The sequence below is a fragment of the Castor canadensis genome, chromosome X (genome assembly GCF_047511655.1).
Source record: "Castor canadensis chromosome X, mCasCan1.hap1v2, whole genome shotgun sequence".
NCBI classification, from domain to species: Eukaryota; Metazoa; Chordata; class Mammalia; order Rodentia; family Castoridae; genus Castor; species Castor canadensis.
In genome coordinates this window covers 84,161,795-84,174,331 of record NC_133405.1, presented here as the reverse complement: position 1 = coordinate 84,174,331, position 12,537 = coordinate 84,161,795, and the positions used below count along the sequence as shown (strand labels likewise).

Sequence of the window (12,537 nt, the reverse complement as noted above, 5' to 3'; positions counted from 1 at the left end):
CTGCTGGACTCAGGGTGTGGAGAAAGGACAGAACTCACATCATACCAGGCCTTCATGTCCCTTCTTGCATGACAACCCTGGGAGGTGAGCAGGGATCTTTATCCTCACACAGTCAGGAAAATGGAGGGTCCCCAAGTAGAGTGACTTTCCTTAAGTGATTATGCAGCCAAAAAGTAGCTGGGCTTGGATTTGAACTCACATGTGGATGATGCTGAATCAATGCTGCCTCTGCTCTCCCAGAAGCAGGGAGTCAGGGGCATTCAGGACAGGAAGAGGAAAGAGGGGAGCTAACATTTACTCTGCACTTCCTATGAGCCACACACAGAAAGGGCATGTGAATATTATCTTGTCAGCACCCAACGGCAGTGCCCTTGTGTAAGCATGAAGCTACAGGGGCTTACAGAAGGAATGTGGCTTTTGTAAGGGCACATGGCTAGGGTAGCACCAGGATTTGAATCTAAATCTGTCAGGCTCCAGAGCCTCTGTTTCTCCAAATAACATTTGAAGAATAAAAAATACCAATAACATTTATTGAGAATTTTCATTGTGGTTTAACTCATTCAGTTTAAACCTCCCAACAAGGTCAGTATTCTTTCCTATCTTACAGATGGGCAAACTAAGGCAGCAACAGGCTCAGGGCCACCCAGGGAGAGAGTAACAGAGCTGGGCTTGTCTTGAGATGAATCTGGACGGGTCTGCTTCTGACGTTTATGGCCTCCACCACCTCAAGGCTAAACAGGCATGAAAAGGCCAGGGCTGAACTAGAAGCCTTCTGTTTCTTGGGTCCCTATGTGCACTATTGCCTCCTGAATGCAGTCCCACTGAGTGTAGTCTCAGTGGATGCACTTCCTTCCAGGGGCCTGAACCAAAAGGAGATGAGCTCCAGAGAGCAAGAGACTACATGGCCATCATAGGCAGCCACACTGTCACACCTCCATGGTTCTTCTTAGGGAAACCGGGGTGGGGGGGAGCGGATTCCTTAGGGGAAGAGGGCACTCTGTGGACTGGCTTTCATGTTTCCCTTCCCCTAGAAGCCTGGCCTCAGTGGGAGGTGGCTGGGACAGAGCCACTCATCTTAGCTCCTGCTGACTGTCTTCCTGACCTGGCCCAACAGAACTCACATCTGCGATACTTCTAAGGACAGAGCTAGGGAGAAGGTCAGTTCTGGCAACCTCCTCAGGTTATAAATGGGGAAACTGAGGGCCACAGAGTAAGTTGTCAGCAGAGCTGTGGAGACTCTTGCAGATTTTCTGGGAGAAGTTCAGGAAAAAACCACTGATAAGAAAAGTCCTCGAAGGCAGGCAGAAGTTTGCTCAAAGCAGGCTTAAGACTTTCCACGGTCCCAGGGCCTGGCCCTTTGCCTGACCAACTCAGTCTCTGAAAGAAAAATGAGGCCTGGTGAATAAGTTATTCTGGGCCTCATGATGACATGCGCCCCCAGAGACTCAAACCTGGCCCTTTGCCATGGGGTCCCTGGGAGTCTTCTGGCCACCAGCCATGCACTCTGCTTTCTGAGGGCTCTCTCTGTCACTGTTTCTTAATGCCTTTCTGTTCAGAAGCCTCCAGAGTTAGCCTAGTGCTAACTATTTCCACTGAAAGAACTGACTTCAGGGCATCCAGAGGATTCAAGTTTAGATTTTAGGACTTGAAGTGTTCCAAACTTAGAAGAGATTGAGGAGGAAGCCATCATCTTTTCAGAAGATGTTCAGAAAAGGAGGTACACTCAGTCTACACCACCTGGGGAATGCCACTCTGTCTGGAGGCACGGGGATGGATGATTCTTTTGGGTGCATTTCCTGACCTCCTGTGAACTCCCAGGGATAGCTCCAGAAGTTCTGAGAGGTGTAATTGTCTGGAATGGGGTTTCTTCCAGACTTGCTCTGCACCTAACCCTGAACAAGACTCATAGGGCAGACCTGAGACGCCTTAGAGACCTTGAACCCTGCCCTTCATTGTACAGCCGGGAAACTGAGACCCAGAAGGATGGGCTCCCTCGCAGTGCCAGACGGTCAAGATTCTTGACTTTAGATCAGGGCTGCAGAATGACCCTGTGCAGCAGGGCCCGGGCTTCTGTCTGAGAGGAGTTTCCCCTTCCACCAACTGCCTTCATACCTTCTGAGTCCTGCCCAGGCGGAAGGATCTCCCGCTTCAGTCCTTTCCCTGGGCACTCTTTCCATAGCCCCTCTTTCCATAGCCCTTGTGTGGCCTTGGTTGTACCTGGAGGCCCCCAGAGAGAGCTGATGTGTTAATCAGCCAGGAGGCAAAACTGGCAGGCGTGCCAGCTTGCAGGTGGCAGGATTGGTGTGGGAGCCAGGAGGTAGCATGGATACCCAGGCTGAAAAACTGTAATGTTCAGTGAATTTCAGTTGGCATTACTGTTCAGTCCCAGCCCACTGGTTAACGGTGCCGAGTTTGAATCAGTGACCCGCCTCCTGGTCCCTCCTCCTTAGCCAGCCTCTCTCCCTCCGTCCCTCCCTTCTTCTCTCCCTCAGCCTCGGCCTGGCCTCGGGAGGGGCCTGCAGTCAAGGCTACTGAGCTCTAGCAGCTGCTGCTCTCCGCCTCTCCCCTCACAGTGCTGGCTGATGGAGCACAGGGCCAGGGCTGGCTCTTGCCGAGCCCCCGGTCCCCTCTAGCCTCGTCTCCAGAGAGGGAGAGGCTCATGCCCAGCAGAGCCTTGCCGGGTCCTACCAACTCCCCACGCCCACCATGCCTCTGCTGGACGTTTTCTGGTCTTGCTTCAGGAAAGTGAAGGTAAGCAGCCACCCAACTCAGCCCAGCCCACTGTCCACGGGGGAGCAGGCAGCTGGGACCATGGAGTGGTGGCTGGAAAGGGCAGACCTGACCAGCTTCCGAGCCGCCTGATGATTTTGGAGCTAGAAAGGCATGGGTTCAAGTTTCAAGTTTGTCACTTAATCAGCTCTGTGATCTTCTACCACTTTCTACGGAAATAAGTAAGCTAGTGGGCTCTTTTCATGAAACTTGCCTCTGCCACTTCCCAAGTCTTGCCACAACCTCTCTGAGGCTCAGTGTTCTAGTTTTAAAATTAAGACGACAGTTAAACTAGCTTTATTTAGTCAGGGGCAAGTGTTACTGTTTACATATTAAATGTATGTGAATACAGGAGCTAAGGTATGTCACATTTCTAGCATAATGCCTGGCGTGTAGTGTCCACACAATAGTGGTATTTGTTATTAGCGTTGTTAATTTCCATCAACATACCAAGCACCTATTGTGTGGTAGGCAGTATGGGAATAGCACGCGCACACAACCCCCCAAAAAACAAAGATGTGGCCTCTGTTGTCAAAAAGAGGGATAAGGGCCAGGGAGCTGGCAAGGTGGTTCAAACCTGCAATTCCAGTACTCAGTAGGGGGCTGGTGGAGTGGCTCAAGTGGTAGAGCACCTGCCTAGCAAGTACAAGGCTCTGAGTTCAAACCCCAGACTGCAACCCCCAGACTGCAACCCCCCCCAAAACAACAAAAAACAAAACAGCTGAGGCAGGAGGAGGAAGGTGGAGGGTGGAGAGTTCAAGGCATACATATTGAGACTCTGTCTCAAAAAACAAACAAAAACAAACAAACAAAAAAGGAGAGAAGAAAAGTGACAGATTTACCAAGTGCCTGCTCCATGCCAGGCACTGTGCCAGTCACTCAGTCAGTCAGTAAATGCCATTAAGTTCTGATTCTGCTCTCAAACACCAGGACACGAATATGTATGTAGTACCTGCTAGGTACTAGACCTGGGCACCGGCTATTCATTCACTGTGGGGGCAATCTTTACCACAACTCAAGGTTTTACTGCTTTGACAGCTGGGGAAAGGACACAGAGTGGTTAAACAATATTTACAAGGCCACTCAGATGTGGCAGGCAGGTTGAGGTCTGGACTCCTAAGTCCATACCTTCTTTGGCATGATGTGACTGCTTGCAATGCAACCCAGTGGGAAGACTTTGAGACAACTAGGCTGATTTTAAGATAGGATGAAGGAATGGCTGGAAGCCTTGGGAGGGAGCGACTTGGAAAGGTTTCCTAGGAGGTCACATTTGGGCTGAGCCTGAGGGTGGAAGGAAGAGAAGAGTCTATCAGTCCCAAAGTGGGGGGGGTAGGGCATTCCAGGCATGCCTGGCAGAGGGAACTGCATGAGCAAGACTTTTCAGGCAGTTGTAGGGTGGTGGGGGGCTGGGAGAATGGTTCATTTGTGATGTGGCTTAAGTGTGGGGTTTGAGGAGAGAGGCCCAAACCTTTAGGTGCAAGGGCACTTCCTAAAGGCTTTGGAATTGACCATGGGCTCCTGACCCTGTCTTAGCAGGGATCCTGAATGAGAACTCATCTGCAGTAGAATGGGAGAAAAGAAAGGCTAATAATGTTAGTGCAGCTTTCATAAAGCTAAATTAATTCAACTCAAAGAACTAGTCTTCATTTGGAGATAATTGTGCCCTTCCTTCATGGGTGGGGGTTCAAATGATCTTTTTTTTTTTTTGTGGTACTGGGGTTTGAACTGAGGACCTCATACTTGCTAGACAGGTGCTCTACCACTTGAGCCACTCCACCAGCCCCAAATGATCTTTCTTTTACAAAACAGGAGCGAGAATTTTTAAAAATGTCTGCCCTCAGCAGACTAAAAAAAGTTTGTGGCATGCTATCTGCTTAAAAATTGTTTTTCTTTATCTGTGAAGTCCCAAAGTCTGGAAGCTATAGTTTTGGCATATGAGGGTGTGATTTCAGGAAAGTGGGGCTATAATTAAATGGATGGTTTTAGGGAGAGCACGGGGCAGCAGCAGGTGAGGACAGTGTGGAAGGGTCCCAGTGGAGGTGAGGAAGGAGGTGACTTCGTTGGCAGTGAGATAGGGTAGGGACATTGTGCTGAACAGCTGGATAGAAAATGCCTTTGAGCTTTGAGGCCTGACAGGCACCCTGTCTACTACTCTAGTTAACTATTCTGGGGACTTGGCATGAATTTCCATCCCATTTGCACACAATAGACCAAGTTCTCAGATGCCCAACAAACGCCCTTGACCTGTGTCAGCCACTTAAAAACCACTGGGCTAGGAGAGTCCCAAGAGAAGGTTGGTGAGCTTCATCACAGGTACAAGACACACACATCACAGTCACAGATGTGCATGTCCACACACAGGATATATACATGCCTTTGTGCAGCTCAGATACACACATATGCACGGGCATGCCATTCAAGTGTGCCCACACCCATAAAGACAAACACATGTGAATGTACATGCACACACAGCACATGTACACAAGCAAGTAGACTCACACACACACACAGCTACATACCCTCCCCCCCACAAAAATGCAGGGATACAGAGGCAGAAATCCAGGCACATCCACCAAAATTATGCAGATATACAGTGGCAATGCACAGAGCTCTAAGGCACATGTGCACACTGTAGTCGTGTGTGATCTCAGCAGACACAAATTGATACACGGTTGGATATCAGACTAAGAGGTAGCTTGCCAGACCCTATTTATGCTTGGGCCTCATTTAATTAATTTATTTTTTGGTGGTACTAGGGTTTGAACTTGGGGACTTGCACTTGCTAGGCAAGCACTCTACCACTTGAGCCATACCTCCAAGCCCTTTTTTGCTTTAGTTATTTTTCATGTAGGGTCTCACACTTTTGGCCAGGCTGGCCTGGACCAGACCATGATCCTTCTACCTATGCCTCCCATGTAGCTGGGACCACAGGCACATACCACCAAGCCTGGCTTATTGATTGAGATAGAGTCATGTTAACTTTTTGCCTGGATGACCTCAAACCACAATCCTTCCAATCTCTGCCTCATGAAGAGTTGGGATTACAGGTGTAAGCCACCATGCCCTGCTTAGGTCTCAACCCCCCTTTTCCAATGTTGCTGTTTTAAGGTCCCAGTTATCAAGGCAGGTGCACTGGGCTGGTCAGCCCAGTCAAGGCCAAGGGTTGCTCTGAGCCACCTACTCTCTCTGAGCAGTCACAGTGGCTGGGGAAAACTGCCTGAGGGGAATGGTGTGGCTGTGGAGAGGCTGCCCTCACTAAAAGCACCTTCTCAGATCATCTCATTCCACACCTGTGGTCCTGATGGGGAAATTGAGCCCCCTCTCCAACTCCAAAGGGCTGTCTGTCAGCTAAAGAGATATGAGGTGGAGGGAAGCAGAAAAACTTGGGTTTAAGTCCTGCCTCCCATGCACATGCGCACATACTAGCCGTGTGCCTTTGAACACAACCTCTCTGAGCCTCAGTTTCCTCGCTCCCAGAAGGATGCTAGGCAGTGCATCCTCACAGAAAGGCCATGAGAACTCAACCAGGTTGTGTGTTTCACATGCTTGCCATAGAGTGGGTGGTTAGTACACATGACTTGCAGAAAGCAGATTTCTCAACGGTGTATGGGGCACCAAAGAGAAGAACAAGGTTTATTCCATATTTGGAAACTGCAGAGTTAGGGTCTTAGGTCTTGTCCACTCCTTTGCCACAACTGCCCCTCAGTCTGCTTTGACCCCTCCAGGGTCTAGGAAGCGAAGAGACACATTGGGACACATGACTCTCTCTCTCTCTCTCTCTCTCTCTCTCTCTCTCTCTCTCTCTCTCTCTCTCGTACACACACACACACACACACACACACACACACACACACACACCATTATTTCTTTGATTCTTTGATGTGACCTTTTGTTCCCTTCCAGTGTCTAGCCGCATGTTGTGCACAGAATGAAAGCCCAGGACATATCTGTTCCTATCCAGATGGAGCTCCCACTAGAGCTCCATCTCTAGCTATGACCTCTCGATGACTTCGAGAGGCTCAAATCTCCCCATTGTCCCTCAGTTCCTCTGACTTACAACGTAGGTAGATAATTCACACAGTATCAGAGATGGAAAGGCCTTGAGAGGTCATCTATCCCACCCTCCAATGACTCATGAGGCAACTGAGGAGCTCTTCCCCAGAGAAGGAAGAGATGTGCCCAAGGTCACAGGAAGGCAGTTGGGACACAGCCAGATTCAATATGGCAATGTGTAATACTCTGTAATCTCCCTACTTGTGCTGTGACAGAATCCAAACACAACTTGTCTCTGGCAAAATACTAGGTGGGCCATCTGTACACATGCCACACACACATGCACACATACATATATGTGATACCAGCCCTGTCTTACCTGCCCACAAGGCTTCTATGGGAGTTGAAGCAACTCATGAACAGAAAAGTACCTTGTAAACTAGGAAGACTCGGTACCCAGTTGTGATCCAACACAGCCACCATGCCTTTCTCCAGTCACTACTCATGTACTTAGGTCATGCATGGGAGAGCATATGTGCATAAGGGCTCTCCTGAGTGTACCCAGCTACATGTCCCCAAGCACCCTCTCCTGCGAACACTGTCACAGAAGTACTTCCATGTGGATGCCCAGGCACCTATTCACATGAAGTCAGGCTATCTCCCTCTCCCCTGCAGACCTGAATTCTATGCACGCACATGCGCGTGAGGTGGATGTACACCCTCCTTACACTACTTGCTCACACCCTAAACCCTCTCTGCCCCCAGGCCAGCTTGTAGCTTCCCAGTCTGCTGGGACCCCGCCTAGCAAGATATGGGGTATAAGTGCAACAATGACTGGGTGATTCAGCAGTTCCACTCCCAGCTTCCAGGATGACCCTACTTTTCCATTCCTTTGCCCTTGTCACCCAAGCCAGACCAAGCTACCACATAAAGTGCGTCTCATAAATATCAGCTTTTTTGGATGCTGGGGATTTGAACCCAAGGCCTCATGCATGCTAAGCATTTGCTTTACCACTGAGCTACAGCCCCAGTCCTCTGCATGCAGTAGGTATTGGTTGTAGAGGGGCAGGGGAGTGTGGGGAATTGAGGAGTGCACATGAGTGTATGCAAACTCTCAGAGCTGGGAAGGGACCTTAGAGACTTCTGGATGTCATCTCCGCATTCCACATAGGAGTGTCCTCTATTTTTTTTCTAATGGTACTAGGGTTTGAGCTCAGAGCCTCACACTTGCTAAGCAGACACTCTACACTTGAGCCACTCCACCAGTCCTATTTTGTGATTTTGTTTTTTTGAGATAGGGTCTTAACTATTTGCTTAGGCTGGCTTCAAACCGCGATCCTCCTGATCTCTGCCTCTTGAGTAGCTAGGATGACAGTGCCCAGCTGGGAGCATTCTCCACCACATCACAGCAAATTGCCACACACGGGCCCACCTCCAATGATGTGGAGTTCACCATCTCCTCAGGTAGTCCGCTTCATTTCAGGACACTGCTGCTGGCTCAGCAACAGTCTGAAGTAAACGTGTGTGTGTCTGCATGTGGAAGTGGTGGTGTATACCCCAGGTGCACATAAACAGCCACCTCTCAATTACCAGACCAATGAAAAAAGTGATGACACAGGCTCTCAAGTGGTCATGGGAAAACCACTTAGCAGTGGCAGGGCAAGGCCCTGCGTCCCAACGAAGGAGGCTTCACCCTCGAGGCTTTCTGTGCAGAGCTCTGAGCCCAGCCAGCTATTGTGTCAGCTGAGTGATGGGAACTGGCTCTCAAGACGTGTGAATAACCACACTGTGAGTTGTCCCTGCATGGGTAATTGTAAGTTGCCTAGGTGCGTGCATACATCATGTATCTGTGAGGCAAGAGGACAGGTTGTGGGAAGTTATTGGCACAGATGGAGTTCAAGCGAGGTATGAGTCACTTTCTGGGTGATCCGCGAAGCTGTCTAGGACTTCCTCGGTTCACAATGGAAGGTAGCTGGGCGTAGCATAAAGAGCACTAGGGAACAGAGCCAGCGAGATATCATCTCTGCCACATGGAAGCTGAGCGTGCCCGTGCCAGTCACCTCTCCTTAATGGAACTGCCAGGGAAATGCCTGGCACGTGAATCCGAATCTGAAGAGTCAGTCTATGAAGGAAAAGAACAGGAAACTTCAACCGGGACAGTAAGGTTGGAGTCAGGAAAGAGATTTGCCTGCGTGTAAGGGTTGAGTGTGAAAGGTGATAGGAAGAGGGGGCAGAATGAGAGGCTCTGAAAGTTTTTAGGCAGCACTGGGAATGGAACCTAGGGCCTCGCACATGCTAGGCTAGTACTCTACCGCTGAGCTACACCCTGAGCTTGAGGCTTCAAAATTTCTGTGTGAGTTCAACCTTGGTGTTCTTGACACAGTGGAAAGAACAGGTATCTAGAACAAGAAGGCACAGAATCAATCCTTTCTGAGCCACAACTTGCTAGCTGTGTGACCTTCAGAAAGTTACTTCACCCCTCTGAACCTCACTTTCTTGCTCCATAAAATGCAGACAACAATAGCAACCACCTGATAGCGTGTGAGGCTTAAATGAGTTACTACTTCTAAGCTCTTTAAGAAGTGGCATTAGCCATGTTTCTTGTTTGTCCCCTGGCATAATTATAATTTCTGCTTTCACGAGGCTATAGTGAGGAGGATCTAAGGAAGTGATGGCAAAGACCATCAACATGCTTTTGTGTTGCTATCTTGAATGAAATGGAAGAGTTTCCTTAGCCTTAAGCAATTCATTCCTTCACTCAGTTCAACCAAGGAATATTTATTCAGGGCCTCCTCTTCATCAGGCACTGTTAGGCCCCAAGGAGAGAGACAATGAAGAAGAAAATAGCCATAGGCCTCCGACTGCTGGGAGCTTGCTGTCTGGTGCACGTAAAGGAGGCTTTCATTGGCACCACTCCCAAGGACCCTGTCCATGGGCACATTTGATTCAGGCCAGAAACTTTCAGTACAGGAGAGTGTTCATCCAACCAGTTGACAGTGTTAGTCTATCTACTACTGGCCTCGTCCTCAAGGCAGAGGGAAGACCACACTGGAGTCCAGGAAATTCCTGTGACATTGAAGTCTTGGGCCAAATCTTGGGCTCAGCCTAGTAGCAGGATTGGACTAGTTATCTTTGTGTCCTTCCAGCTCTGAAGGAATCCAATCTCATTGTATTTCACATATACATCCCTGAACTTTAAGGCCAAATGAAAAAAAAGTTACTGTTCCCAAAATGTCAGCGATTTCCACTCCAGGTCCCTGGGGAGGAAGGAGGGGAGCCCAGGCTGGTCCTCCCAGCAGCCCCTAGGGCCTGAGAACAGCTGGAGGCCTGGGAAGCTCTGGGAGCCAGAGCCTGGTCCGCATTTCCAAGTCACCAGTAACAATAACAAGGAGCAGCAGCTCAGATGGACTGTGCTGGGATTTAGGGTCAGAGGTTTCACAGAAGGGTGGGGGAAGGTAGCTCCTCCACCCTATCCCTCTGGCCAACCCCTGAGCCCTGCTGCCATTGCCAGGGACCTTAGAGTCCAGGCCAGCGGGCAGTTCCAAGGCTGGGCCTGCTAGCATGCAGAAGCAAGGAAGTCGTGCACTTAGGAATGGGCTCACCTTCCCTGGCCTTTCTTCTGCCCTGGGTTGGTCTGCCTCTGGGAGCTGAAGGAAAGAGTGTGGCATGATGAAAGGAGTAGCTGGCCCATGCTCCTCAGCCTCTTCACATTTTCTGAGTCTGCGTCTCTCAGTTTCCTTATCTACAACATGGACAGAATATTCCCTACTTCCTAATTGATTCCAATATGTAAAAAAGCCTGCCACATGGTAGGTGCTCAGCAAACATGAGTAGAATGGGAAGGTGGTGGATTGATTAGTCCAGGTGACTCTAGGCCCGTGACTTGGACCCCCAGTCTCCTTGTTTCATAAATAAGGAAAGTTTTTACCTGCCATTCCCTTCCTCACCTGGCAGAGGAAAGCTTAAAACTGAGGCATGTCTTGGAAGTAAAAAGACATAAGCAAACACTGACGTTACGGCCCTGAGTGCTAAGGAAGTGAGTTGTTTGGGTAATTCCCCTATTTCTCTTGTTCCCACCTCTACTCCCAACCCTGGTCAGACTAGTTCAGGGTCTGAAAAAGAGGCTCCATATCACACTGGAAGCACTGTGTCTCTCCCCTCCAGTCCTTACAGGCACCCCTTTAAGGCCCCCTCCTGGAAAGAGTCCCAAGCTCTGGGCAGGAAGGAGGGTCCCTGTTGGCTGGTGGGAAAGTCAAGTCTTTGGGATGTGACATTCCTGAGATTATCCAGGGAACCCTGGGGGTTGCAGCTGCTTATACATGCTCCTCCCAGGCCAGCCCTTGGCCTGCTGTGGAGGCGGGGAGGACAGTTGAGGAGGATTTAAGAGTGGTGCAGGGACAGAAGGCAAGGAGCAAGGCCTGAAGCAGCCCTGGGGCCAAGTGAGGAGTGAGGGTGGGAAATGGAGAAGGAGGCCCTGTCTGGACTGGTGGGAGAGGGAATTGAGGGGAAAGAGCCCAAGGCAGTAGGAATTTCTGTGTGTGCATGGTGGTGGTGGTGAGTAACATAAATGATCAGTGTTCCTGAGGCTACCAGTCAGGTCCCTTTTGCTGGGTAGACGAGTAGGTACTAGACCACAGTAATCCCAGTGGGTAGAAATGGAGACTTGGTCCTTCTGAGAGGCCGACACTCTCCAAGCTGGTGTGGGACTGCTGGCACCCTCAGTGAGGGGACAGGAGATAGTTCCTCTGGGGGATTTCTCAAAAGGCTATCCCAGACTCTGAGTTCTACAAAAACCTTCTAGAAGACATTTCTGCATTGTTCTTTCCCAGCTGGAATTGTCTCTCATCCTCGTCCTTCTGATGGAAGGATAAGAATTGCCAGTGACGCACCTATCATTACAGGCACCAAGTCTGGGGCCTAGCAAAGAATTGGTCAAAGGGGCAGGGTTAAGTTCAGGATGCCTGTCAGTCAGGCCTTCTCTAAACCAGCTCTCCTCTGCCCTTTCCAGGGAAGAGACTGGAATCGTCCAGGGCTACAAGCACCCCACCACCAGTGGACACTGCACCTTGAACATGAGCACAAGCTCCTAAGCTATTGGCACGGGTTTAAAAGTGGCACCATGACAAAAATGCTTCAATGTTGGACCTGGTAGCAAGCTCAATCCAGCCTCAGCTTACATACCTTCCCATGTACCTATCTGGCTCCATGCTGGACTGTGAGCTCAAGGATCCAGACTGTGTTTCAGCAAGCCCTATGTCCAGTAACATCCTGTCTCAATACAGCTCCTGTTCTAGGCCTAGCCAAAAGAGGGCTTACTGTGTGCCTGAATATGTACGCACTCATGCACGTATGAGGGGCCAAACTGGTGGTACCCACCTTCTAGCTAAGAGACCCCAAGAGACGGAGGAGTCGGTTTCAGAGAGGCCAGGGAAGCCTGCTTTCCACAGTGCCCATAGTCTGTGCTGGCAAAAGCTCGGCAGGACCTGGGGGCGGTGAGAGCCCACTGTAGAGGGAAGAGGGCCAGGCTGTGAATAGGGCTCTGTGTGGCCCAGCTGAGAAGCCTGGGGGAGGCTGGAATGTGAGGAACGTGCTCTCATGACTGTGGCCCTAGGCCTGGGTCTATGGCACAGGGTTGACCAGGGGTGACTGAAGGTAGGGGACAGCAAAGTTGGGGGGTACAGCAGAGAAATCAGGCAAGGAAAAGAAAAGATGACTTTCCAGGTCTTCCCTCAGCAGGGCAAGGACTGGTCAAAGAGTCTGTGGGCATCCAGAAAG

General features: G+C 50.1%; 1 protein-coding gene across 1 annotated transcript in view; it reads left to right on the top strand.

Moving 5' to 3' along the window:
* The first annotated feature begins 2,547 nt into the window (after window positions 1-2,547).
* Window positions 2,548-12,537, top strand: part of Stard8 (StAR related lipid transfer domain containing 8) — a 74,898-nt gene continuing 64,908 nt past the window's right edge. Inside the window, exon 1 of the mRNA XM_020185006.2 lies at window positions 2,548-2,751. Coding sequence (XP_020040595.2) covers window positions 2,707-2,751 — 45 coding nt within the window. The 5' untranslated portion in view covers window positions 2,548-2,706. The remainder of the gene's footprint in view (window positions 2,752-12,537) is intronic.